Source organism: Triplophysa dalaica, chromosome 9, assembly GCF_015846415.1.
Source record: "Triplophysa dalaica isolate WHDGS20190420 chromosome 9, ASM1584641v1, whole genome shotgun sequence".
NCBI classification, from domain to species: Eukaryota; Metazoa; Chordata; class Actinopteri; order Cypriniformes; family Nemacheilidae; genus Triplophysa; species Triplophysa dalaica.
In genome coordinates, this window is record NC_079550.1 from 15,971,357 (window position 1) to 15,997,682 (window position 26,326).

Sequence of the window (26,326 nt, forward strand, 5' to 3'; positions counted from 1 at the left end):
GTGGTCTGGATTGGGCTTTCATTTCACTGTGTTTGGAATTGTATGAAAGAAACAGGGAATTAGCAAATAGCGTGTGGCGAGTTAATCCAGAAAATAGAGATCATACGTGCCAAGCAACATACGTTTTACAACATCTTAACAATAATTATTTTGGCTTCGAGAACACTGAGAGACATACAGTACAATGTAGTGTGTTTAATGTGCCGTTGCATTTCCCTAAAATTAGCGTCATAAATGGGAAATAAGCCTGCGGATTCCACCTGCACTTGTGTAATTCTTTATATAATTTTTATAGCAGTTTTATGAATTTTTTTTTAGGTTTGTTTACATTTAAAGTCTGCCTGTATAATATGCAATTAAGCTTTTACACACACAGGTGCAGAGACAAAAATTCATATCCCACATGATAATGTTCCCCCTGTTGCCGCTATCTTTGTTCTGCTTTACATATTTATTTTCTCAACAGATTAAACAGAGACTCATATCTTCCCGCTTTCTCATTGCACAGGAGAAACTATGTGCTCTCATTTGAATGGATTAAGAAAGAAAAGATCAGTGCATTCCTTGTGGTCGTCGCCTTAGCGTATTGAGCCTTATATTATAGAGAGGCCTTGGTTTCCTTAAGCATGCATAAAATTTGTGTTTCTTAACATGTGCGCTTACACACACACATTCCCAAACAAAGTGCAGATCTGTCTAATAATATGTTAATACAAAATCCATGCTCGGGAGCCCGGGGGTCTCGCTGGACCTGTTCAGAAAGGTTATTTCGTAGAGCGCGGCGGCTGTGATTCTAGTCTAATTATATCTTTTGCTGAATGGTGTCTTTTTGAGTGACTGATGTGTGAATTGTGCTCGATGCTCCTTGTCATAATGGCTGTTATTTCTTCATCTGACTGCTCGCGCTGCCATTTTATATGCATTGCATTTTACCAGACGCCTGCGGGAAGAGTTTTGGATAATCAGTCATTGTTTTTGTTATGAACACATTTTCCACCATTACTTTGTTTCTCTGCGCGCCCCTTATGGTTACGTTTTTAGGGCTTTCAGAAGATTTTTCTTTGTGGTGTTGGTGTCTTCTAATTAAAGGCCTCATAAGATTAAAATTAGAGAGAAATTAGAGAGGCTTTTAGTCCTTGTTGGCTTAGTGCTATCGTACTTCTTAAGATCAACTAAAAGCTCGTTTAACAAGTGCATTCAAATTTTCAGCTCGTAAAATATTTATGACTCATCATGCACTTCACGTCTTTTGTCCAATCAAATTCTCTGTAGAGTAACAAGCAGCAAATCAAAAAAAGCAAATCAAAATATTAGTATGCCCCGCCTGTGCTTAAAAAACTGTGCTTATTAACCAATTCCACAGGGATTGGATATAAGATTTGTTTATGAAGATAAAGTTTCTCAGATAATTTTTCCAGTATAAAAATACACAGGATGGTCAATAAGTAGGTGTTTCTTTGACACAGTATGTGTGTGGGTACGTCTGTTCTCAAGTATTTGTGTCATAGCCGAGTCCCCTGGGATGAGATGTGCTTGCTTTCCTCTGTTGCTATCTGCTTGTGAAAAACCCAGCAAAAGTCTTTTTACTGTTTTCTACACAAATTCATCCTACAGAAAGAATATTCTGTGAAAATATATATCAACAAAATCTTCAATATTGATTGAATAATGCCATTTTAAAAATTGAAATCTTAATTAATGCTAGCTGATGAGTCTTTAGGCTGGCCTAAAGACTCTATATTAGAGGATATAGCGGCAAAAGGTCAATTACATAAATGTTCATGTATGTGTGATGTGATTCTCCGTTGTGTAGACGTGCGGCTCAATTTAAACAACCGAAATAATCAAATGTTTTAAATGGTTTATAAGGCTATGTCTTGCGGTCAGGATGGAACGAAGCAAAGGTCCGCAACCGGCCCGCGGTCCGCCTTATGAGGATGGCTGATCTAAACAATAGAATCTGTCTCTTATGCGTTTTGTCTCAGCCAGCTCGGTTCCCTATGGATGCTATGTGCGCCGGATGTAACTATGACGTTTTTCACTTGGTCACTTAACGATGCACTTAGAATTACGCTCGACGTCTTGAGTCAAATTATCGTACAATCAAATTACATACATCGACAATCAAAAGGGGAAAGACTTCAAGCTAAACGTTTTTTAAGCTACCTCCACAAATGAGCCTTAAAACTGCCTATTATTGTCTGATTTTTCAGAAATACCATCAGAATTAAAACCCCAAAAAATCTGTAATGTTAGATTGTTGGAACGTTAGAACACAAGCGTGTCACGATGGAGCAAGAGTCGGTTCCATTCGAAACTCTTTCATTCTTATACTTGAGCTCTGATTGCTCACACAAACACAGACAGGAAAGTTGCCCCTTCATTTGTGTCGTGGCTCTGTCACATCACCTCTAGTTTCACAGAGGAAACATTTTTTTCTCAGAACTCTGCACGTTCACTGCGACCTCTTTCACAGAGCGAGTGGATCTCGGCGCAGTCTTAACAGTCTATTTATAGCAAGAATGGTTATGCTTGGCTTCAGTCACTAGGTGCCAAAGATTCTGAGTAAGCTGCTCGCATGACCTATTATGCATCAATTGTTAAGTCAACTCAGAAAGTCAAGTGAAGCAACCTTCTCTCAACACAAGTCGAGCTTCTTAATTTCACATTCTCCGTCTTTGATAGGCTTGTCGCGAGGTTGCTCTCTTTAGAGGATGTGGATTTCTCAGTGGCATGTCAAGAAAATCTTTTTGTCCACAGACTCAATACTGTTTCGCTGTGTTGCTTGTTGTGTTTAGCTAGAGTGGCTAGGTTGTGTGAGTTTTATTAAAGGTGGCATGCAACGGTGTTTCATGCATTCTATCTTCAATGCAATTTTAAATGTGCAGTCTTCTTATGCTTGACATGGTTAACTTGTCAAGAAATTAATTGGACGTATGAAGTAGTATTTTTGTGCTCGATACACTACCCAAGCGATCCTACAAGTTTTTTTCGAACATGAAAATCTGTTTCGTAACAACTGTTGTTAGTCCCTTATTGGACTATTCTCCCGGAAAAGCACGCCCGCACATCAACCGACGAGTGATAGGAAGACCTGCTTACCGTCAAGATTGGCTGCGCTTCGTCAAGATTGGCTGTGCTGTGGGCCTGCAGCTCGTTTCTCTTGCAATAGTGAGAGAAGTTGAGGTGTATATGTTTGTTCACGGCATTTTAGTAATGGATGATATATAAAGGGGTAAACTAATAGATGGCGTGTGACTCCAGAGCTAAAAGATGTCGGACATGAACCACACGCGGAAAGTGAAACTGAGTCAAATGTTTGTTTTGTTGGCAATGGGTGCGCACGTGCTTTAGTTCTGTCCCCCATCCCCCCTGCACACGTCGTAGGTTTTTGGAAATAATCGTACAGCTTTATATGTCTTTTATAAATGTGATCAAACTAAAGACTCTATGGATATTTGAAGGGTGTGATACTATTGTGTAAGTACTCAAGATTAACATGAGATTTACAGATATGCAGAAACTTAGGGTTATGGCCACTTAGTTTCCAAACCTGTATTTGTTTCTTTGTTCAATTGAACACAAAGAAAGATATTTGGAAGAAAGTTTGTAACCAAACAGTTCTGGGATACTATTGTATGGTGGCGGGGAAATGCAAAACAAAACAACAAATCGCAAAACTTAAAACATATTCATCGATTAAGGTTCCAAAGTCACATTTTGTTAACAAAAATTTCAAATAAAAACTGGTCCTCTAAGGGACCAGTTCAGCCAAAAAGCTTGTTTACTGTATTTACATTTATTTTTATTTGTGTTCTGCAGACTTTGTAGCATATTGTAGGTGGTGTGTATTTTAATAAATTAAATAATTATTACTAAAGTAGGAATAGTTTATTTTCCTTCGAAGTCGAACCTGAGTCACATGACTTTTTATTTATCCTATTTAGCGCTGTACGACTTTTATTGTGAAGAAAAAATATTTTTGTTGCAGTAACGTATATATTTTCATAAAAGATGAACTTTTCCTTCAAGTCTCTTTAAAAAAAATCACTGTGGTGACAGCTTTTAGATTTCATTTGTGTGATTTCAACCTATGACCTCTTTTACACACCTGTCCCAGATCTGTAACCACAAAGCCACACGTCACCCATCACTGCAGACAAGTATCAGTGCCCTTAGTGCACTGACATTTCAAGGTGCTTATACAATATATCCAGATTCCAATGAGACTATGAGTATTAGCTTAGGCATTTGCAATGGGTGTTTTCTGTGCATGTGTGCCATAGGCAGAAGAAGTTTCGTCCCAAATGCAGTATGCTTTCGTGCTTGGAGGGTGAGTGTGCTGGATTTTTTGAAATGACAATAAAATTAGGCATCATTTGTTTTCATCTCCAGTGACAGAACTTGCATGGCTTCTTTGGATACACCTTTTTCTGTTTTGTTACCATACGGGCGACGGTGGAAAAGGTATGTTGCCCTTTTGCTGCCAGGTTTTTTTTGTCTTTCGCTTTCGTGCGTGCCGTGCAGGAGTCCCAAATGTGATCTAGGGTCTGTTGCTGAGGCAGGAAGTTCAGGATGTGAAAGATAAAAGGCTATGATGGCCAATGGGCTGACAGAAGCAAGGTGCGCTGGGTTTAATTACTGAAAAGACTGTAGCAGCAGAATTAGCGGATCCCCCAGGTCTCAGAGCAGGTCAATTAGCACCCAGCAAAGCTGTGAAATACGCCTCTCACCATCTGCATCTGGCAGCGTTTACACCTTTCAATTACGCGAGACAACTTTGTGAAAGCCATGTTCGGCCACATCCATGGCGTAGCCTCCCTTTCTGTGTGTACGATCTGTGTGCAAGGTCAACGTGAGCCGGGTGCGTGCTTGCAGGTGGGTTTGTGTATGTTTGCGTTAAATGGCATATACGTTGTCCTAAAGCTATCAAAATGACAGGTTGGAGGTTTCTGTGGAATGCAAAATGTGCTCTTAAAGGGATAGTTCCCCCGAAAAAAATATTTTGCTGTTTATTTACTCACCCCCAGGTCATCCGTGCAGTAGGTCACATTTGTAGTTGAGTAGAACAATAAAGAAGATTTATTTTGGTAAATCAGCCACCCTATGGGCTTCATATAATGGGAGTATATGGGCTCAACCTGTCTAAGAGTTCCCAAAACACATAATTCCAAAAAAGCGGCAGTGGCACAACACTCCCTTTCTGGTGGTGGCGCTAAAGGCACCAAAAGCTGGTATGCCATCGGCCGCAAAATACTACAAGAAGAAGATCGGGACGTGTGCTGAGGCTGTACAGCATGGCTAATATTATTAAAAATGACGTTCAGCTTTATGAAAATATAGAACGATTCGCCTCACAAGACGGCAACATGTCGCCAGGAGATGTTTTTTGGGATTTATGTGCTTTAGGAACTCATAGACTGGTGCCCCTCATATACTCCCTTGATTTAAAGCACAGAGGGCTGCGTATTTTCCCAAAAAATTGTTCTACTCAAGTCAAAATGTCACACACGTCACGGATGGCCTGCGGTTGAGTAAATAAACAGCACATTTGAATTTTTGGGTGAACTATCCCTTTAAAGCAGACAGCGGAGATAAATGAGAAAAGAGGGAGACGCTTGAACAATATAATATGTTATTATGTGTTACATTAAAAACATATATACTGCGATGCGTCAGACAGGGCGTGTACGTGTCACCCTTTATGTGCAGGTGTAAGCTTGTGTCCTGCTTGTCACCATGGTAACTGTTTAGTAGGTATAATCCACTTCCTTTTAAAACTCTCTAATGTCAGTTAGTCATCCTGCTGGAGAGAGAGAGGAAAAAGCTTTAATCCACAGGTGCCTCTCCACCTCTGCCCACAGTCAAGCTGCGCTATTTGGCACGATGATCCAACAACATGGGTTCGACTCTAATTCGGGAAGCGAGAGAGTCACAGGCCATAGAGAACCAAGCTAGTCCCACATACTTTTCTCCCTATAGTCCAAGATCAGATCCCGCGTGTGTGCGTTTCCACGTCAGCTTTAGAGTCGAGCTCGAAGGATGTGTCATTTGCATTTGAGTGAAGCAATCAAGCATAGCCGTCATTTGCATGAGGGTAATTAGGCACATGACAAAAGCCCTCTGTTCTCATGCCATTATCGCGTATCGTTCCGAGGTCTGCTTTGAGCTCCCAACAGGTCTACTTTCGAGTTTTAACCATGTGTCATTTATTTCTTACCTGTCGTGCTTCAGTAATAAAGTAACCCATTTTTCAGAACAATAATACTGACCTGGTTAACTTCTGGTTAATGTGGTTCCAGATTAATGGTTTGTTTGTACTTCCTCAGAATTACTGAGTTACTCATAAAAAAAGAAAAGCTTATGTGGCAAGTGAACAGGAAAGACCTGATACTGGCCTTTTGCGGCGTGATCTTCTATTACCCCATGAAGAGCTGTTAAACAGATATTACCTTTGTTGATAGAGGGAGGGCATGGAAAATCCAGGCAAGAAAAGATGGAGAAAATGTGGTGCTTAAACCCATAAGACCAATATAATACATCGTAAAAAGTAGTAACAGAATGGTGTTACAATAAGGACCTATTTGGGGATTTTATACATCAATAGACCTGCTTGCCCGTGCAGTGTTCAGACTAGGGCATTCTGGGTAATTTTCAGACAGTTTTCAGTGGTTATCTACTGGTCAAATGAATCAAAAATAAAATTTTCATGCCTATGATATTCTCAATGTTGCTTGCATACTCTCTTCAGTGTAGGTGAATGGGATTTTATGGGTGAAATTCATCAGTCATATTGCGTAGAAAGTAATGCAATTTGATCCTTCATATCTGCTGTGTTTCTACTTTCAAGCTCCACCATATGAGCTATGGGAACTCCATAGAGTAATAGACCACTTTGTAAAACGTAAACAATGCTGGTCAAGAACAACTTCCTGTTTCAGTTTTTGAAAACTGCATATATGTTAGATGTAAAAGATGAAATAAAAAAGGAAATCGGAAGTTCTTCTGCACCAGTGCTTACATTTTCCAAAGTGGTCTATAGATGTTTTAACACCACTCACACACCCATAAAACAGTCACAAAAAAGCTTCTAAGATCTCAAACATTTGTGCCAATTGCAGTGAAGGATGGGATGAAACAGTTGTGACACTCTTGTAGCTGAAAACTAGTTTCATTCAGAATTTCTAGTGGAAGAAGATTGTATGTCACTGTAAATGCTGAGAGGTTGGGAGGGAGGACCCGAAGCAGACAGTCGATCAAGCAATCATGCATGCTCAGCTCTAATTTTTCTTGCTCTCTCTCTCTATTTCTGTGCTGACTCACTTGCAGTGTAAATGACTGCATTGGCTTTTTCCACGGATCTCAATCCATCAAGGCTCATATAGGGTCCTGTGTCCTATGCTGTACGTCTCTTGACCCGTGTGTGCAAGCAAACGCTCGATTGGACCGGTGTCATAGAGCGGCTGGTCTTTGTGTGTTTATTAAAGGAAGATCACAAGCAGTTTGTCTGTGCCAGGAAGTCCGCCTACGCTTTCTCCGTCGCTGTATTTACCGACAGGAGACATGTTGAGCCAGTGTTCGTATGTGTTGATTGCTAAAGTTGTTTGTTTTGACAGACTGGTAGCTCTGGTCCGGATTATCGCTCTTGGTTCATTCTTTAGAAAATGAGCAAGTCATGATGTGTGTCTACAGGTGACGTTTATGCAAAATACAAATTACCATTTTAAAGTAAAGTTCAGACCAAGGACGTGTTCAAAAACTGAAATGTATTCTTAATAGTCATTGAATAGAGACAAGCAAAAGGATCCAAATAACATCCTTCTTTATGTAGTAAGAAAACTTCCTTTAGATCAACCCATTTTTTAGCTCAAATATAAAATAATTTGTGCATATTTTTTTATTGAAATTTTTACTTAAATTTGAATTTTTATTACATTTTTAAATTGACTAAAACTTTTAAACAATACACAAATTGTTTAAATAAGAGTTTGCTACATCAATATACTAGGATACTATAATAAAGTAGTTTATTACATTCAAGGGATGATTCACCCATAAAAAAAACTTTTGTAAAGATTTATTCACCCTCATGTTCTTCAAAGTCTGTACTACGTTCTACTATGGAACACAAAATTAGATATTTTGAAAAATGGTTTTGTATACATACAATGGAAGTCACGGGGACTCAATGTTGTTTGATATCTTATTTTGTGTTGTGTAAAAGAAAGTAAGTGTATCTTATTTTTCTGTGAAGCTAATAGGTGAATTGGCCCTTTAAAGAGTTATGTATTATAATCATTTATTTAAAATGTCTGAAATTGCAAAAACTGTGTCCCAAAACTGTGCTAAACTAAATTTTACTAGATATTCGTGGCATGCAGTGACTTTTAAGAAGACTATTGAGTGATGACTCATGAATTTAGTGAATCATTTTAACTGAAGAATCACTTCTGTGTTGACATTTAATGAAAAAACATGGATGAAAATGGACGAATGGCTGAAATGGACGAAGGGTTAGTCGATAATACTAGCTCTAAGTTGTAAGGTTGTCTCTTTAATGCAATCTTCTTCATGCCCCCTCCCTATTTCCCATTGACCTCCTCCTCCATCAACGGTTTTCAGATGAGTGATAATACTGTCCATCATGTGGAGGGTTGCTGTTGTATCTGAACTTCCTGCTGTTATTTTTGGCATGATTGTTTCCCTTGACATAGCTCTAACTGCAGTTATGTGGTGACGGAGCTGATGCAGAGTGACCTTCATAAGATCATCGTGTCTCCGCAGCCCCTGAGCTCCGATCACGTCAAAGTCTTTCTCTACCAGATCCTGCGAGGTCAGACACACACAAGTTCACTTTGCTATCTAATTATATATTTTAAATAAGGATATTTATATATATAGTTTCTGTCATATGTATGTAATTATATGTAGCTAATAGAAAATTAATAAAACTATTTTATTTTATAAAATTACGCCTGTCAAATGAATAATCGTGATTAATCGCATGCTGAATAAAAGTTTGTGTTTAAATAATATGTGAACCTGGACAAACCTCCAGTGATGTATGGTTTGTTAGGAAAGGGCCATACCTGACGAGTTTAAAATTTAGGAATCTGTGGGTTCAAAAACATCAAAATATTGAGAAAATCGCCAATAAAGTTGTAAGACAAGCAGACATTCTACATAGATACCAAATCTGAGTGGGCAATTCTCAAAGAGCGGGCATTAGTGAGTTGGCATGTCTTCGGGCACTTTTGTTAGAGATTTTGTGGCTTCCACTCCCAAAATTAAAGTTTTTGTATATTTAAAGTAGGAAATGTACAAAATATTTTTATGTAACATTTTCTCTACTTACTATCCTATTGATTTTTGACAAAAAATTAAAATAGATCATTTTGACAATGTATACAATGTATTTTTAGCTATATCATGCTACTTAAGACTGGTTTTGTGGTCCAGGGTCACATATATGTCTGTGTACTATGAATATCAATTTTATAGTTATAAGAACTTGCGCATACATGCATTCATTTTTAGAAACATATCAAACATAAAAATGAATAAACATTATTGCACAACATAAATGTGAATGACTGAAATTGAATGTCCAATGAGTAAAAAGTTTTGTCAGGTCTGTAGTAAAAACATTTTGACAAATTTGACCAAACAGCCTTCCTATATGTAGTACCACATACATCAACTTTCTCTAAGACACATTTTTGGGTTTTTCCGTCTTGTATGGGACAGACAGATTCTTACCTCACCCCTTCATTTCAAATCTATTTTGACCACATCCGCAGTGGTCAGACGCACAGTTGTCAGTCTTCTCCAAAATCCTACGTGCATATAACGCACACAACTTCCTTTCCTTTAATCTTGGCTACATCCCACCCTCCCTTCAACAATTCAACAGGAAGTGCGGTTAGAATCTACTTATTGTTTATGGTTGCACATTATTCGTTTTCTTCCCACCATGTGTCGCAAACAATGCGCACATTAGTGTTTTAAAGATACACAACGCTATGTTACACCCTATAGTATAATGAATAAAACATTGGTTCCAAAGTGTGCTCTGTGTAAACAGGATTACATTTCAAAGCATTACAGTGTGTGTCCAAAATGGCGGTCTGATGTATATTTTTATATCTGTTGTCTACACAGGACTGAAGTATCTACACTCGGCTGGTATTTTGCACAGAGACATTAAACCTGGTAACCTTCTGGTCAACAGCAACTGTGTACTTAAGGTAAACTAGTCATTGTTCGTCGTGTAGTTCACCATTTTTTTGAGTCCTTCCTCTCTTTCAAACCGGCTTCTTTTGTGTCTGTGCCGCCCTGCTGCCTTAACAATATAACCCCCGACTATAGCCCATGAATTCTGTTGTTGTTGTTTTTTTAAGCTTTATAACTCATTTCTTTCTGTAGAGAGGCAGAGACGCCTCAAATCTGGGTCCACAGGGCCTGCCTACTCACACTAACACACACAATCTTTGGCTCCGGGGGGTCAGGACCCCCTTGGGATTGATTCATCTGCTCGGTTCCTGGCATAAATCTTCAATTTGGTTCCCATAGAGGGAGCTCAGGCACAATAGAAAACACTGGAGAGATATGGAAGATATAGAAAAGAGAGAACGAAAAAGAGAGCAAGTCTCCGTGCGTGTGCGTGCTGAGTTGAACAGCGAGAGAAATGTGCTCGAGGGGAGAGCGGGAATAGATCATTCTGTTGGGCCGCAGAGAGGGAATCATTTAGTATGCGCTGGTTCATTTAGTCCCTAATCCCCATTTCCGAAAAGGAAGAGCATTTCTCTTCTTTTAGCTCTGACGTGCCAGACCTTATCTGACGGTCATGTCCTGGGATCAAACGCGCTCGGGTCTAATTAAGGTTCAGCGCTGCTTTGAGGAAATAATTATGTTATGTACGTTCATATGTTTTGTGTTAACTGTGTGTGTTTTTAAAGCTTTGTAATATTCAAATGAATTGTCTTTGCTGTGCTACCTCTCATGTCAGGATTGTGTCTGAGTTTAAAAAAGAACATAAAAGCTATTTATATGGAGTACTGAGGAGACGATTGTTGTTTTGTGTTCATTTGCTATTCAAAATATCTGTCACTCCTTAGTTAAATCGTGTACTCATACAGTAGAAGAACACATTACAGTAGGCTGTTTAATAGGGATGCAACAATATTATTGATATCGTGTTATCGCAGTAGCACAATTGTCTCTATATTATCGTGGTCACATGACTGTATGAAACGATAGATCTTCTGCGCCTTACAGTTAGAAAAAATGATAGATGTTACATTTGTCAAGGTCCATCTTGTGCAATTATTTTATTTTATAAAGGGATTTTTAGGTCAGTTGACCCATCTCGTACTATAACTCATACCTCTGAGCAACAGTTATGATTAAAAAAAGTCATCATTTTAAATATTGCAAAAAATAATGTACGGTGGACTTAATACATGTCGTATTATCGCACAGTGGCAGCGAGAGATTTTGATATTGTTACATCCCTGCTGATTAATAAAAACCTATATAATATATATGTTAATTTCTCCCCTCATTATTCATTATGAGGACACTTTTTATTTTTGGAAGAATGTTGGAATTGAAATGAGGATGAACATAATATATTTAATTTGAAAAACTTGTACATTTGACTTTGTGGATATATTTTTATGGTCAAATGAAACCGTTGGGATGAACTGTGTGGAGTTGCTTTGGTCGGTTGTTAGTAATGCATGATGTGCTATTTGTGAGTGCTATTTTTCTCTTTTATTACCCAGGAGTACTTTCACCTTGGGTTGATTTAAAATTGCGCCTTGTGTTTACAACTCCTTCTTTATTTGTTTCTCAAATTATTTTATTTCATAATGTGATGCTATAATGAAAATGACACATATTTTAACCAATATCTAAAAGTCCATTAAAGTGTGTAAATAATCCTTCATTTTGCACAGATTTGTGACTTTGGCCTGGCGAGAGTAGAGGAGCTGGACGAGTCGCGTCACATGACACAGGAGGTGGTCACACAATACTACAGAGCGCCGGAGATCCTGATGGGGAGCAGGCACTATTCCAACGCCATTGACATCTGGTCTGTGGGCTGCATCTTTGCCGAGCTGCTTGGGCGACGCATCTTGTTCCAGGCTCAGAGTCCCATCCAACAGGTATTTACATAAAGAACATCCTGGGGCAAAACGGAGAAAACAAACTAGGGTTCCACGGGAGTGTCACACACACACCTGGCCCGAAGTTAACGTCAGGTCTGTGTTTGTTGATCGTTCTGGCTAGTGACTAATAATAAGGGCGGTCAAGGTTAAAATATTTAACGCAATTCACGCAGCATCCTTTTGTTTTGTCATCCTTGTCTAGCTTTACATTATATAATCATTTGGATGTAAAATGATACGTGGCATTATAGCTCCGTCTGCATTATTCTATAAGACGAAAGTTAAATTCAATTAGGATCCATTGAGGGTAAAAATGAGTAAAACATGGAGAAATTTTGATTCTTGCCTCAAGTATCCCTTTAAAGGGGTCATATGGCGCGATTATGTGTTTTTGTTGTGTTATAAATTGCCCATGGATGTATTACACACGTAAAATTGCTAAAAATTGTGTCTGGACAAAAGAGCCATTCTATCTATAAGCGAATGCTCACCCAGACCTGCCTGAAATACCTTGTGTAACTTGTTATCAGAAATAATCTACAGGGACTCTTTTCTTTGCGGATTTGTACTATAAATTAAGTTTGTGCCTCAAAAGCTTGCATGCCCACTAACCTTCTTTTATGTTATTGCTTCGAAACCGTCTATAATACAAGAAAAGACCATTGTGTTATACAGTACATGCATGCTCGGCTTTAATAACGTTATTTGTGGAAGCAGAAATAAACATACTGTATTTTTGGCAAATGTTCTGCTGCCATGCTTATGAGAGAGAGAGAGAGAGCGTGCGAGCATCGGGACAGCTCAAGGCTCTGTTGTACTGAAACCCCAGTACAACCCTGACCCAGAAGCCCTCTGTCCTGTTTTCAGCAAACATTACAGACACCATCATTGCTCAGGCAAAATATCTCTAGCGCTCACACTTTCAGCGATGTCTCTCGCTCTTTTATTTCCAGCATTTCGTAAACATGACATAGATGCAATAACACTTTACGTTCAGCCACAGTAATTATCCTCAATGTGTTCAGCTCAGCTTTCTGAGCATTTAGGATGGCAGATCAGCCAGAAAAGTCACTTTACTTAGCGTGGTGTCTACATAAGAGTTGTTCATATTAATGGTCCACGATGGATAGATGGATGGATACATTGGGAAATAGATATGCCCTCATAAATATTTTTTTTCTCTTAAAACTTGAAATGACAAACATAAAAACTAGAACTGTAATGTAATCAATTAACTTAATTAATACTTCAATATTTATTTTTACCAGAATTTAACATTAGTATCCAATCCCCGTTGTTTTCAATCTGTGTGGTGTTTAATAGAGCATATGTAACAAATGCTCTTAGAAGTAAGATTACTTAAGTATTTTACAAAGAAGATTATGAGCCATATGTTCTATTCATATTTCCCCTGCAGTGTATCACAGACTCTGGGACTTGCTGTTCCTCTCGGTGTGTGTGTGTGTGTGTGTGTATCTCATCCACACAGCGCTGAATGTGCACAGACAGCACATCGACGTTCCCTTTAAGGCTCATTAATTCTCTCCAGTAAAGAATTTGATTTACTCGAATGTGATTCTGCTCGGGTTTGCTTACGTACAGAACACATTTCTAGGCTTTGATTTCTCTGCATTTTTGGTTAGAAGCACAAACTTGTATTTTTATGTTTATAAATCTAGTGTTATAAATCTAGTATTAACATCATACTGTTTGTTGTAATACAAGTACTGTAATGCAAATAGTTATTTTATTTATTTGAAAAAATACAATTATTTAAATTTTAATTATTTATACAATATTATAGAAATAATTCCTGTTATGTGTTCATTTACATTTATGGTTATGGGTATGGATATTTTTTTAATATTAAAGCTGCAGTGCATAACGTTTTTGATTAAAATGAACAAAAATTCATTATTATTGAGCAAGTGCTTAAAACATCGGCGTGGCAAGTCTCCTTGCCTTGATTTGTAACGGTAAGCTTATAATGATGATTTATTTTCTGAGCCGTGCAAGGAAATTGCAGTTTGACAAAATTTGCTTTCAACCCATGTATAAAAAAAGAATCTCCAAGCGACCTGTAATTTATGTTTCAAACAGAGATGGTGTAGAAAGACACGAATTGCAGCTTTAAAGGGATACTTCACCCAAAAATGAATATTCTGTCATAAATTACTCACTCTCGACTTGTTACAAACCTGTAAACATGTCTTTGTTCTGATGAACACAAAGAAAGATATTTGGATGAATGCTTGTGACCGAACAATTCATGGACCCCAATGACTACCATAGCAGGAAAATGACAATGGGAGTCAAAAGTGCCCCAGAATTATTTGCTTTCCTACATTTTTTTACATCTTTTGTAATTTACAGAACAAAAACATATAAAGTCATTATTCCTACTAGGGTAGTCAGTGGTGGTCAAGCATTCTTCTAAATATCTTTTTCTGTTTCCAACCAAACAAATGTATACAGATTTAAAACAACTTGAGGGTGAGTAAATGATGACAGAATTTGTATTTCTGGTTGAACTATCCCTTAAATGTACATTAATATGATAAGAGTTCACCCCCCAAATCACAGAACCGTTGCTATTTAAAAGTGTTTATTTATGTGGCTTCAAAAATTCTTTCGATTTATCCTACTGTTTTTTTTCTCTATGCATAACAGCTTTATTTTCACTACTATTTATACTTTTTCTCTTGACATAACAGCTGGACTTGATCACAGATCTGCTGGGGACTCCATCTTTAGAGGCCATGAGGACGGCGTGCGAGGGGGCCAGGGCTCACATCCTGAGAGGCCCTCACAAACAGGTGTGTCTGTTATCATACGGGTACACGGTGTTCGGAAACCACACAACCAGTTATGACAAACTGAATGAATCATTAGCAGATTATGTACTTTGCGAGCGCTCGCTCGCACTGATGTTTTCGGTCCCAGGAAGCCTGATTATAAGCAGGCCCTGTGGCGCTGCCATGGCGACCAGACTGTTCCTGCTGAGTGACGGCACCTATTGACCGATCGTGTACCTTGTTTATGGAATCGAGCCGCTCGTCCTGCCCCCGGAGTGCAGAAATCTCCCGTCAGCCGCTGCTGCAGGACTCCCTGCGATTGGCTCGCTCAGGGCTCCTCGCTTTGACTATCTCCTGTAGTCTCCATTTCCTGTCCTCCATCGTATCCACTGACAGATGAATTGATCAGTTGATGAGAGCAGGGAGAGAGAGAGAGAGAGAGAGAGAGAGAGAAAGAGAGAGAGAGGAACATCATGGCTATTATTGATGTACTGTATGTACAGTGGTGCAAGCAGCTCTTCTTAGTTGACTGTCATGATTTCGACTTGTATCACGTTGATACATTGATGCATACATTTTACGAGCACATTTTTGTGTCAAAGTGACTTTGGCGTCCCGTTTGAGAAATTCCTTCGGGTTTGCATATGTAGTCAGCTGTACCCTGTGCGAGAGTATGTGTGTGAGATAGGCTCTGGGTGTTGGCTCTGTAGCTCGAGACAGCTACGCTGACAAGGCGATACCCCGGTGAGAACAGGAAATGCAGAGGAGGGGTTGTGGACCTCTGCTTCCTGCATTGCATCGACCTGATGCCTGGCTGCCCACCAAAGAGCACGCCATCTTTACACACAGCCGTGCACCTGTTAGATTAGAGGAGGTACAATTTAGGTCTATTCACCACCAATGAGCCAACTACGCACACACTCCATGCCCCTCTCATTCACTCAGACTGACATTTGGCTGACCTTGTCACTCTACGCTGCCTTCTGTGTGTGGTGTTTTCATCATGTAGATCGCAGAGCTTCCTGTTACGTGGAGGGAGATCAGACAGAAGACTGGGTCTGGGGGTCGTAGTCATGGTCACCTGTCTTCATCTGTCTGATCACGTGTCTGAACAAATGTTTTTATATATATATATGCACCTGGCTCTATATATATAGATATATAGATTGAATATCAGACTCATGGCATTTAGGTAAATCCTCAGTACATTTTATACAGCAGAACTATGAATGTCAAAGCATCATAAAACTGAATATAAAGCACAAGGCATTTATTTGAAATGAAGAGCACGCTTTGAGCAAAACATTCATCAAATGTTTATATGATAACTTTATAAAATGGAATGTAACACAGCCTCTTAATGTCTTTATTTCTTAGAGCGTGTTTACTTAGAAATTCAGTACAAAACACACAGATCTTTGTAAAATTCAAAAATACTGTTGAAATGTAAGCAAATAGATTCAGTCTCAGTTTCTAGTCATGTTTGTAAAGACTTCATACATTCTCTAAATAACATTGAACTAGTTGGTTAATAGCAAAATGAAAGTATAAGAAAAGATTGAATGAATGAAAAGCCAATTTGTTGGTAGGTGCTACTTTATCTGTTGTCTAATGCAACAAACTATCGGCAATATGTGGCTTTTGCGCTCATGTAAATACAAAATACGGATCTGGTGGTTATCTGGTTATTAATCTTGATATTAATGGTCTAAACTTTCATTTCAAAACATTGATGTCGGACGGAAAGCTTGTATCTCCAAAACTTTTATTTTAATGTGTGCAGTTAAGGTTTTCAGATAATTTATTTCGTTGTCTTTGCTTAACAATGATTTTGATCACCATTCCATGCAGTGAAGGTTAAAGAAACGAAGGCATTAAAGATTGAGTGGTCAGGTGGCTTTGCCGGCGGAGTCTGTATGACTGAGGTAAATATGGTGCCAGACCTCTACCTCTACTTATGAGAAGGTAAAGAGCTTATCAAGAACGTTTTTGAGCGAAAAAATAGGCAGGATCTCCAGAGAGTCTGGCAGGAGGATTTCAAGAGGCATTTCAGCATAGTTCTCAACAGCGCTGTGATATGTGTTATGCTGTAATGCCCGTGCTCAAGATAGAGACAATCACTCAGGGCTTGACTGAGTGCTTGGGATGGAAGAATAAATAAAGAGGTCTGTCCAAATTGAAAAAAAAGAGAAAGAGCGAGACAGACATCTAAAAAGAGGACTGAGTCTTAAAATCAACTCGACTGCCTCCACTGCTTCTATTAATTTTGCAAGGCTCTCTCCATCACTAGAAAGAGAGAAAGCTTTTAGTGGCCTATAGTGGTAGATGAGAAGAAGAAAGTGGAAGAGAGAAGGTGAGAGAGATGAATAAATGAGAACGAAGGGGGTGAAAGTGCTAAAGAGAAAGAAAATGCTAGTATAATTAAAAAGTGAGAGAGGGAAACGAACGGAAGAGAAAAAGAAAGAAAGATATAAGAAAGAAAGAAAAAAAAGAGAAGAAATTAATGGAAACTAAAGCAAAAGAATGAACGAAAAAAAGATCATGTGAGAAAGGGAGGAAGTGTAAAAAGTGAGAGGGAGGGAGTGTAAAAAAGAAAGAAAGAAACAGAGAGAAAGAGAGAGAGAATGGTAGAGGAATAAAAATGTGAGAGAGGAAAAAATTAATGAAAGAAAGAGAAAGAATAAGTGAACAAAAGTGAAAGAATGAACGAACCGGACGAAAAAAAAAGAAAATGTGAGAAATGAAGCGAGTGTAAAAAGGGAAAGTGGGAGGGAGTGTAAAAATGGAAGAAAGAAAAAGAAAAATTAGAGAACGAAACCGAACGGCTGAATTAAGGTAGAGATCGAAAGATCGAATGAATGAAAGAAAGAATAAAATGTAAGAGAGGGAGGGAGTGAAAGAAAGAAAGAGGTAGAAATAAAAAATAAGAGAACAAACGAACGGACGAAAGAACCAAACGAAAGAACATTGAGAATGAAAGATCAGATTTCCTCCTGCACACTTTCACAAGACACACACTCGGGTAAGAAAGTGATGACACTGGTAATGGTGGGGCTTACTGTAAGGGCTTGTAGACAGCAAAGGAAATGAAGTGAATGGGAAAGTGTTTAATGGCTTAAGAGGGTTGTGCGTGATGGCCCTAGCATGCAATAGTATTGTGTATGCAGGGGCAGATGTGTGAACTTAATTCACAAAGGGCCGTGTTGCCTGACGGTCTGCTCCATCTAAACTCGACAACACCTGCTGACAGATGGTTGATTTTTTTTGTCAGCACAATGTTACCACCAGTGTGTAGTTATTATGACAGACACTTTAGCAGACTCTATATATTGGAAAACTGCTGGTTAAAGCCTGTCCTGTTTATAATTACTTTAGAAATAGAAGAAAACCATGATTGGAAATGACCACGACTTGAATGTTTTGAATGAATGCTCGACACTCTTGCTTGTAATCTTCAAAACAGTTTTTAATTAAAGGAATACAAAAAATCACTAAAATTCAGCCCGAAAAAGAAAATTCTATCATCATTTCATGCGCCCCCATTCACTTTTATTGTATGCGCACAAAACCAATTCAAGTGAATGGGTGCCGGTTTTCTTTGGTGTTCTGCGGAGGAAAGATAGTCATACAGGTTTTAAATTACAAGAGGAAGAGAAAGCGATAACAGAATTTTCATTTTTGGGTGAAGTATCACTTTAATACAAGCAGCCTACTAAAGAAAATCTGCAAAAATAGAATATTTTTTACATTACTCATGATGATTTAATTGAAGGGATTTACAAATCTTTTCTGGGATTTCTCAGATTTAAAGGGACAGTTACCCAAAAACAAATATTCTGTCATCATTTACTCACTCTCAAGTTGTTCAAAACCTGTATACATTTCTTTGTTCTAATGAAAACAGAGAAAGATATGTGAATGAGTGCTTAAAACCATACTCTTTTTGGCCACCATTGACTACCACAATAGGAAAAATGACAATAGCAGTCATATAATACTATAAAAAATGTTGTAAAACTATTATATGACCATTTTTCTTCCGGTTTCACTGCTTAACATCATCTTTTCTTATGATCTTTTTACTATCGTCAAACCTCCCATATAGGTTTGAAACATGTGAGTGATGTGTTTTTGTTAAATGTGGGAGACCTCAAGCACTTATACCCCCAGTCCAGTTCTTGGCCTATAAATAGAGAAGATCTGATTCGGGCTGTTTTGAAATAAGATCCATCTGGGGTTCATCCTCACCATATCGACTCTAACACTTAGAGCCAGATTAGTTTGAGCTTCAGAGTGCATCCGAGAGATACGCTGCTTAGAGCTCTCTTTCTATTCCAGCTCACAAACCAGCGTTAAGTGCGTTAAGAAACAAATATCCTGCCCGTCTGTTTTAAGAGGTGCAAGAGTTACACCGCTGCCCTGCATGAATGTTATTCTCGATGTGCCACTCCGTTTTAAAACGCCAGTCTCCTATTGGTTGATCTCTCCCTTCCGCCCTCTCTTTCATATTTTTGTCACAGTGTATCTCATTCACCAATTTCCACATATAATGTATGTACAGTAACACACACTTTACTATTTTCACAGGCATTTTTGTCTTGCATTCCATTAAATATATAAATAATATCTTATGTAGATTGTGTCAAACACATTTGAATGCATAAGAGGCTCGTATTCAAAGAATATTTCTTTGATATAGTATATTTTCTCTTGCTGCTTCTTTGTATCTTTTCTAAACTAAATCAAAATGAATCAGTGCCACGAAATACACTTTTAGGATTATTTCTCAGTGAACAAGTATGAAGATCTTCATTTGTGTTGCCTGATTTGAGTTGGTTTTTGATTTTATCCAAGAACATACACAGGATTTATACAAATCTCCCTGTCAGATTATACAGAAGTAAGCCTGTCTCTGCACCTCAGCGTTCTGCAGAATCACTTTCGTATCTGTCAGTTTGTGGTTTAATGGCCTGTTCCTTTTTAAACTTTCGTGCCCGTAGGAGACGAACCCTGACTTTTTTTTTGTCCAGGCTAACTGCAAAACAAACAAACAGACAAGTCTTATCCACCTGTCTGTCCTCACTTGGCCCTTTCCCAGGTGTTGTGGGGTCCGCTGGCCCTGCAGTTACAGGCCTGAAGGGCTTTGTGTTGTTTTGCTGCCAGGATGATCAATGGCTTGTTTGTGATGCTGGGAAGAGATGGCCCGGACCACACAGCCGCAGAGAGCGGGGGGGTTGTGTTATTTAGAAGGGATTGGGCTCTGAGCCGGCTGGGGAAAGCTGCAGTTTGCACCTGTTGCAGAGTGTTACTGGGCCAGACGGGCGGTCGGGGGTCACGTGGACGTTGCCTCGCAGGAAGCTGGAGCTTGTTTCTCAACCTTGTGGTGACACTGTACGGGCTTGTGTTGAGTTGTTTAAATTTAAAGTAACACTGTAAGAGCTTATTCATACTGATGTGATGAATACCAACAAATAGCGATATGAATTTAGGATGGTGAAAATCACAACTGTTGTGTTCACACTGCAAAAGCAAACACATCTTAGACAACAAGTATATATAATAAACATGTTTTAAACCAGTGTCACTAAAATTGTTGAACCGATCACAAACAAAATTTCGTGTGGCTCAGTGGTTAGAGCATTGCCAAAGTCATGGGTTGGATCCCGGGGATTGCACTAAATTAGAAACAAATGTTCAATGGTAACAATTGCATTTATGCCGTAATTTCAAGTCATTCGTTTTCAGCAGAATGTGAATTTACACACTGACATTATTTATAAACTAGATCAGCATACTGTCCACTACTTTATATAGGAATAGATGATGATTTTAATACTTGACGACAGATATGTATCAACTTTATTGATTCTGTTGTTGTGACCTTAAACCAATGAGCAATTTGAAAAAGGTCATTTTTTAGTTTTAATAAATGGTAAATTATCGTTTTTTTTATATATAAAAGTGAACTGATGTGTGCATATATCATAAAGCTGGCCATTAATCTGATAAACATTATACTAAAGATCATGTGCTAAACCTGCCTTATACCTTTTTAAACATTCTCTCTACGTTTTGTTTAAAACATGATAAGTGTAAGAAATAGCTACTGTATATCAGATGAGAAATGTAGTTTCAATAGATTTTGACAACAATTCGGTAAAATATAGTAAAGAATCCTTGTAAATCTTTTTTTAAGACGTGAAATAAGCTTTGCCTGGTTGCAAGTGCATCAGTTTCTAAATATTTTCTTTATAGAATTCCACATGAAACCAAGAGTATTGCATTTCAAAATATTAATCACAGTTTAATTTTGTGCCATCAGAATAAGTTATCAATACACTACTGAATACACTACTTCGGCCGCTTCACCGGAAGTTTAAGCAAGGTTCATTTTTACAGTAGCGCCTGCCAGAAACTGGTGAATAGTATAATGCAATGTAAATCGCTTTGGATTAAAACGTCTGCCAAAAGCGTAAATGTAAACAAATAAATGAAGAAATTGTTACAAAACGTTAAAATATTATTTAAATTTTGATAACAAACAAATTATTTGGTATGGTTCCCTTGAAAGCCATCACAATGCTTTAGTTCACTTAAAATGTTGAAATATTATTTAGGTCAATCTGGCTCTACAAGCCTATCCAGGACTGAAAGTAGCAAATATTTTCCGCTCTGTTACTCCCTGTGTCAGAAATGTGAGGGTGGACGTTTATGAGCTGCATGCATGCCTGGGATGACTGAAAGCCTGTGATGATGTCATGTGTCTACCCTCCTGACTCAACATTTGTCTAATTGAGCTTTGAATCATGGGACAGGGAGAGGCCCTCACCCTCCCTCGACTGTCTAAAGGCACATTCCCCTTTAATCCTTAAATAATACGACTGCACACAATCACACCACTTACGTATACAATATGAGAACACACACACAATTGGACAAATTGTCACATACACCACACTACTTTATACTTCCATCAGGATTGTTTTTTTACCCTCATCCTCTGTGTGTATCACCTTAACCACATTTGCAAATCTTGTCATTTTTATCTAATATCATAGACACAGGTTTTGGTATGGAGTGACTCATTTGGTGTCTATGGTGGTAGAATTTGAACGCCCATCATTTACATTGTTTTGGTTCATTTAATAATTCTTTCAGCTCCCATTGTATTTGTTCGGAAGCGTGTGGCTTAGCGGTTGGTATGTGTGCCTTGGTAGAAAAAGTAAGCGGGACTTGACCCGTGCAGCAGGGCATTGTGGGAGGGTGCCAGGGGTTTGCTATGCAGTTGCTGAAATGTTCTGATGGTTTCTATAGTGTTACTATGGAGTTGCTAGGATGTTGGGTCACACTTTAAGGTCCAATTCTTGGTATTAATACCATAGTAACCATTTACTATGACTTTTGTCTCGGTAAACTCCTAATTTATTGCTTATTAATAGTTAGTAGTTGTTAGGTTTAGGTATGGGGTAGGATTAGGGAAGCAGAATATGGTGATGCAAAATCTGTGTTTTATAAGTACTAATAAACAGCCAAGATGCTAATAATTAATACTTAATAGTGACAATTGGTCTCTATTCTAAAGTGTTACCGGATTTTGTAGCTGAGCAGTGTCTGTAAAGAATAATTATATCATTTGGAAAATACCTATTTAAGTAAAATAAAATTAGTAAAAAATAAATAAGTGCAAAAAGAAGTGATTAAGTATATTAATAGTTTACTTCAGTGGTTTCAGTTATGGCCGAGAACATCGACTTGCAGAAATAAAACGGTTACTCTGACATTTATTGGTCCTTCTCCTCTGATAGTTTCTGACATCACTGTGAACTTTGCACCCCATGCATCGCTCTTGCTCTATCTTTTGCCCCACGCCTTCACCTTTAGCAGTATGACACTGAACGCATTTTACAGGTTGACTCACCAGCGACGACTCACATCTGTTCCGTGCTCAAAGAACCTAACCAGGGAAAACAAGCAATTACCGGTGGGCTTTTTCAATCAGCTCTTCGGTGAGTTGGCTAGGGGGCTTGGGGTGGGGGGAAGAAGGTGGGTCGAGGAGATAATTAGACATGGTTAAAAATAACCCAGCTCATTGTCTCCACTGTCCCACATTCTCAGATAAGCGTGCGGCTATTGGCCAGCCGATTCTCTGCCGCTGTGCAGAACACTTAGCGTTTTTGAAACGGTTATGTGAAGCTGTTGGCCGCTGGGTCACAGGACAAGGTTTGACATTTCTGATGAAGTCATATGTATTTTTGGATTGATGTTAAGAGTGGACTGTTTCAAAGGCATGTTGTCACTCTTTCTCTATGCTGATACATTTTTTGTGCATTTCGTATTTAAGATCCAGTGTATAGAATTTAGTGGCATCTAGTGGTGAGGTTGCAACCAATGGATCACTTTACCTCCCTTTCAAAGCACTACGGTGGCTGACACAGGAATAAGATGTAGTGACGTTTTCGCTTCTTCAACAACATATTTACGAAACGTGCTCTGTAGAGCAGCTTGTCCATTAAGGGCTAGTGTAGAAACATCATGGTAAATTCCATGCCGTGGTTACCTGTGGAGTATGTAGATAAACATAGCTCATTCTAAGGTTAATAATCAGGGTCAATAACGCTTCATTGTCTAGGGTCTTTAACTATATAAATAGTTATGTCTGATATATTGTATTTCTGTGAATAAATCCTCCAAAAAATAACACATTGGACCTTTAATTTATATACTACGACTGTGTCTTTTTCTATGATGTGAATGTAAAATGAAGGTGCATGGGATAAAGCACTAATCATGCCCTTTCCTGTCTCCACAGCCTTCACTTCCTGTCCTGTATACCCTATCTAGTCAAGCAACCCATGAGGCCGTTCACCTTCTCTGCAGGATGTTGGTTTTTGACCCAGTGAGTGCTGTAGGATATAATTTTTTGTTTAACCTCGCTAACATTCTTAAACATTAGAAACTAAAGCAGATACCACAGTTTGTCTGGCAAAACACGTCAACCTCATTCTTTTCATGCAATTTGATGGATTTCTGCTTTACTTAGCACTTTTTATGCTACATTGCTTTTATAATTTTTTTATGTCTTTAAAGATGTTAAGTTGGTCTTTGCACAAGTTATAAACTCGACAGTCCCATGTAATTGCTTTCATTTGTTGACGTAGTTCCATTTGGGAGGAGAGAAGTAAGTAGGAGTCGTGTTTTTAAAACTTTAAAAAATGCTTATTGTAAGGGGAAAAAACGTCTTGGAAGGGAGGGAATGAGGCGTTGTGTCGAGACAGAATGGGTTTAACTTAAGAACCAAACATCTCTGATTGTACTTTTAAAAAGCCATTGAACGTGGCGCCCCGTGCATACGGGTATAAAAGGAAGATGGCGTGCCCATTCATTCACCTTTTGGGCTGAGGAATCTGAGAGGGATTCTCGGTCGCTGCAGCGGACGGCGAAGCGTTGTAACATGAAGGACATAACGTCTCGTTCCCTCCATCAAGGAACGCAAGTTACATCCGTAACCGAGAGGTTCCCTTTCTCTCGGTCTCTCGACATTGTGTCGATACAGAATGGGGGTCACAATATACGAAATGGCGCTGAGCCGCATCAAGACTTCCAGAGGAGCGACACCTGGGCGAATCTCATGTGAGCGTTACTGTAAAACGGAACCCTCCAGTGGTGTAGTAGGGCATCAGGTCAAGAGGATCTTACCAACGGTCGTACAGATGGTGGCCTTAATATGCTAGAGACGAGATAACTGCCCGGCACCGTAAGGAACACTGGGAAGCGAACCCCCTGAGGGGGGACGCTACGAATACGCTGGAGATACGCCTCTACGGTGTGCCACGCTCTCAAGGGGATGACATATGTCCCAGGAGCGTCTGAAAATGTTTAGTTCCATACCGAGATAAGAGATGTTCTGGCGCAGTTCCTGTATTACAGATGGGTCGTGTCTTCCCTCGTCGAACGGCATCACAGCCTTGGCCATGGCAGGAAGAGCAGAGACAGCTTGCCTGCAGCAGTGTGTCGAAGAACTTGCATGCCTTGGAAGGAAGCATTGGTCGACCCCTCCAGGTGACACAGATTGCGACGGCACGCTCGACCTGGGGTACGTTGACGTATCTCTTAACTGACCCCATTTTGTAAGTAAGGGCTTCGGAGCTCGTTTTACATGAATGCGCTGAGAAGGGGGCATTCCAAGTCTGGGTGAGCTTCTCATGCACCTCCGGGAATCAAGCCGCATGCGATGTGGGGAAGGCGGTGCAGCACACTGCAACGCAATGCTCGCGACAGCCTGGGAAAGCATAGCCGACATCTCCGCGTCAGCTTCGTCCTGGGCTCGACCGGCTGAAGTCTTTAGCCAGGGAGTCTTCAGCATCCGATGCCAGCAAGTTGCCTTCCAATGCTGCCACGGAAATCTCATCCTCATCACGCGCCTGCATGAGTCCCCTATGGGTCGGTCAACTGTCGTCCATCAGAGACAGGTTTGGTAAGCGTGGTGGGGCATGGATGGTCTGCAGCATCAGATGTGGCAGGTTGAGGTCGATAGGAGTCCCTAGATCACCATTACCCCATGGCGCTGCGTACCGTCCTGGAACGGGAAGCAGACGATGTCGTGGCTGCATCCAAAGGGAACACAGCCACCCGTGCCTGCAACAGTGTGGGCATGCTGTATCAATGAACTCTACTTCAGCATGCTGCCCAGCATGTGATCTAGGTATCGTGCCCATCGGGTTCTAGGACGAGGCATCCGTATCCAAGATTACAGCAGCGAGACATGCCCGGTGTCATGTGCACGCTATTGAAAATTTCAGCTCTTTTAGGAAATTAGTCGAACACAAGAGGACGAGTCCGCTGCTCTGCGTCATAGAATGTCCAGTAGGAAGATCAGAGAGATATTGCTCAGCATTTAATGCCTCGCAGGTTCTGAAGAATAAAAAGTGAATGCATGGGCACGCCATGTTCCTTTTATACACGTATGCACGGGGCAGAGACTGGCATGCCATGCCATTCGTCAAGTTCATTGGCCTTTTAAAAGTACAATCAGAGATGATAGGTTCCCATTTTCAAACCTCATTCTGACTCAACTCAACTTCGAGAGATCGACAGAAAGGAAAGGAAAACTAAATACAAATCTAAGTCATATGCTAATTAATTTATATTGATTTATATGGAAAATATCTTGAATATTATTTAAACAAATTATTTAAAGCTACTAATTTTTTTTACTTTTTAAGAGTACATTAAACATCTGTATTCAAAACTTTCTTTACTTAAGCTGTTTCACAGTGGTGAGCTTATAATTGTGATGATTTTTATAAATATATATACCACAAAAAGGTATCTAAGTAAAGAAACTTTCAATTTGGTGTT

The 26,326-nt window shown here is 39.3% G+C and overlaps 1 protein-coding gene across 1 annotated transcript in view; it reads left to right on the plus strand.

The window, feature by feature from the left end:
* The window catches only part of nlk2 (nemo-like kinase, type 2), a 60,814-nt gene that overhangs the window by 30,289 nt on the left and 4,199 nt on the right, over positions 1-26,326 (plus strand). Inside the window, exons 4-8 of the mRNA XM_056756907.1 lie at positions 8,727-8,833; positions 10,162-10,247; positions 11,961-12,170; positions 14,888-14,989; positions 23,778-23,864. Of these exons, the coding sequence (XP_056612885.1) occupies positions 8,727-8,833; positions 10,162-10,247; positions 11,961-12,170; positions 14,888-14,989; positions 23,778-23,864 (592 nt within the window). The remainder of the gene's footprint in view (positions 1-8,726; positions 8,834-10,161; positions 10,248-11,960; positions 12,171-14,887; positions 14,990-23,777; positions 23,865-26,326) is intronic.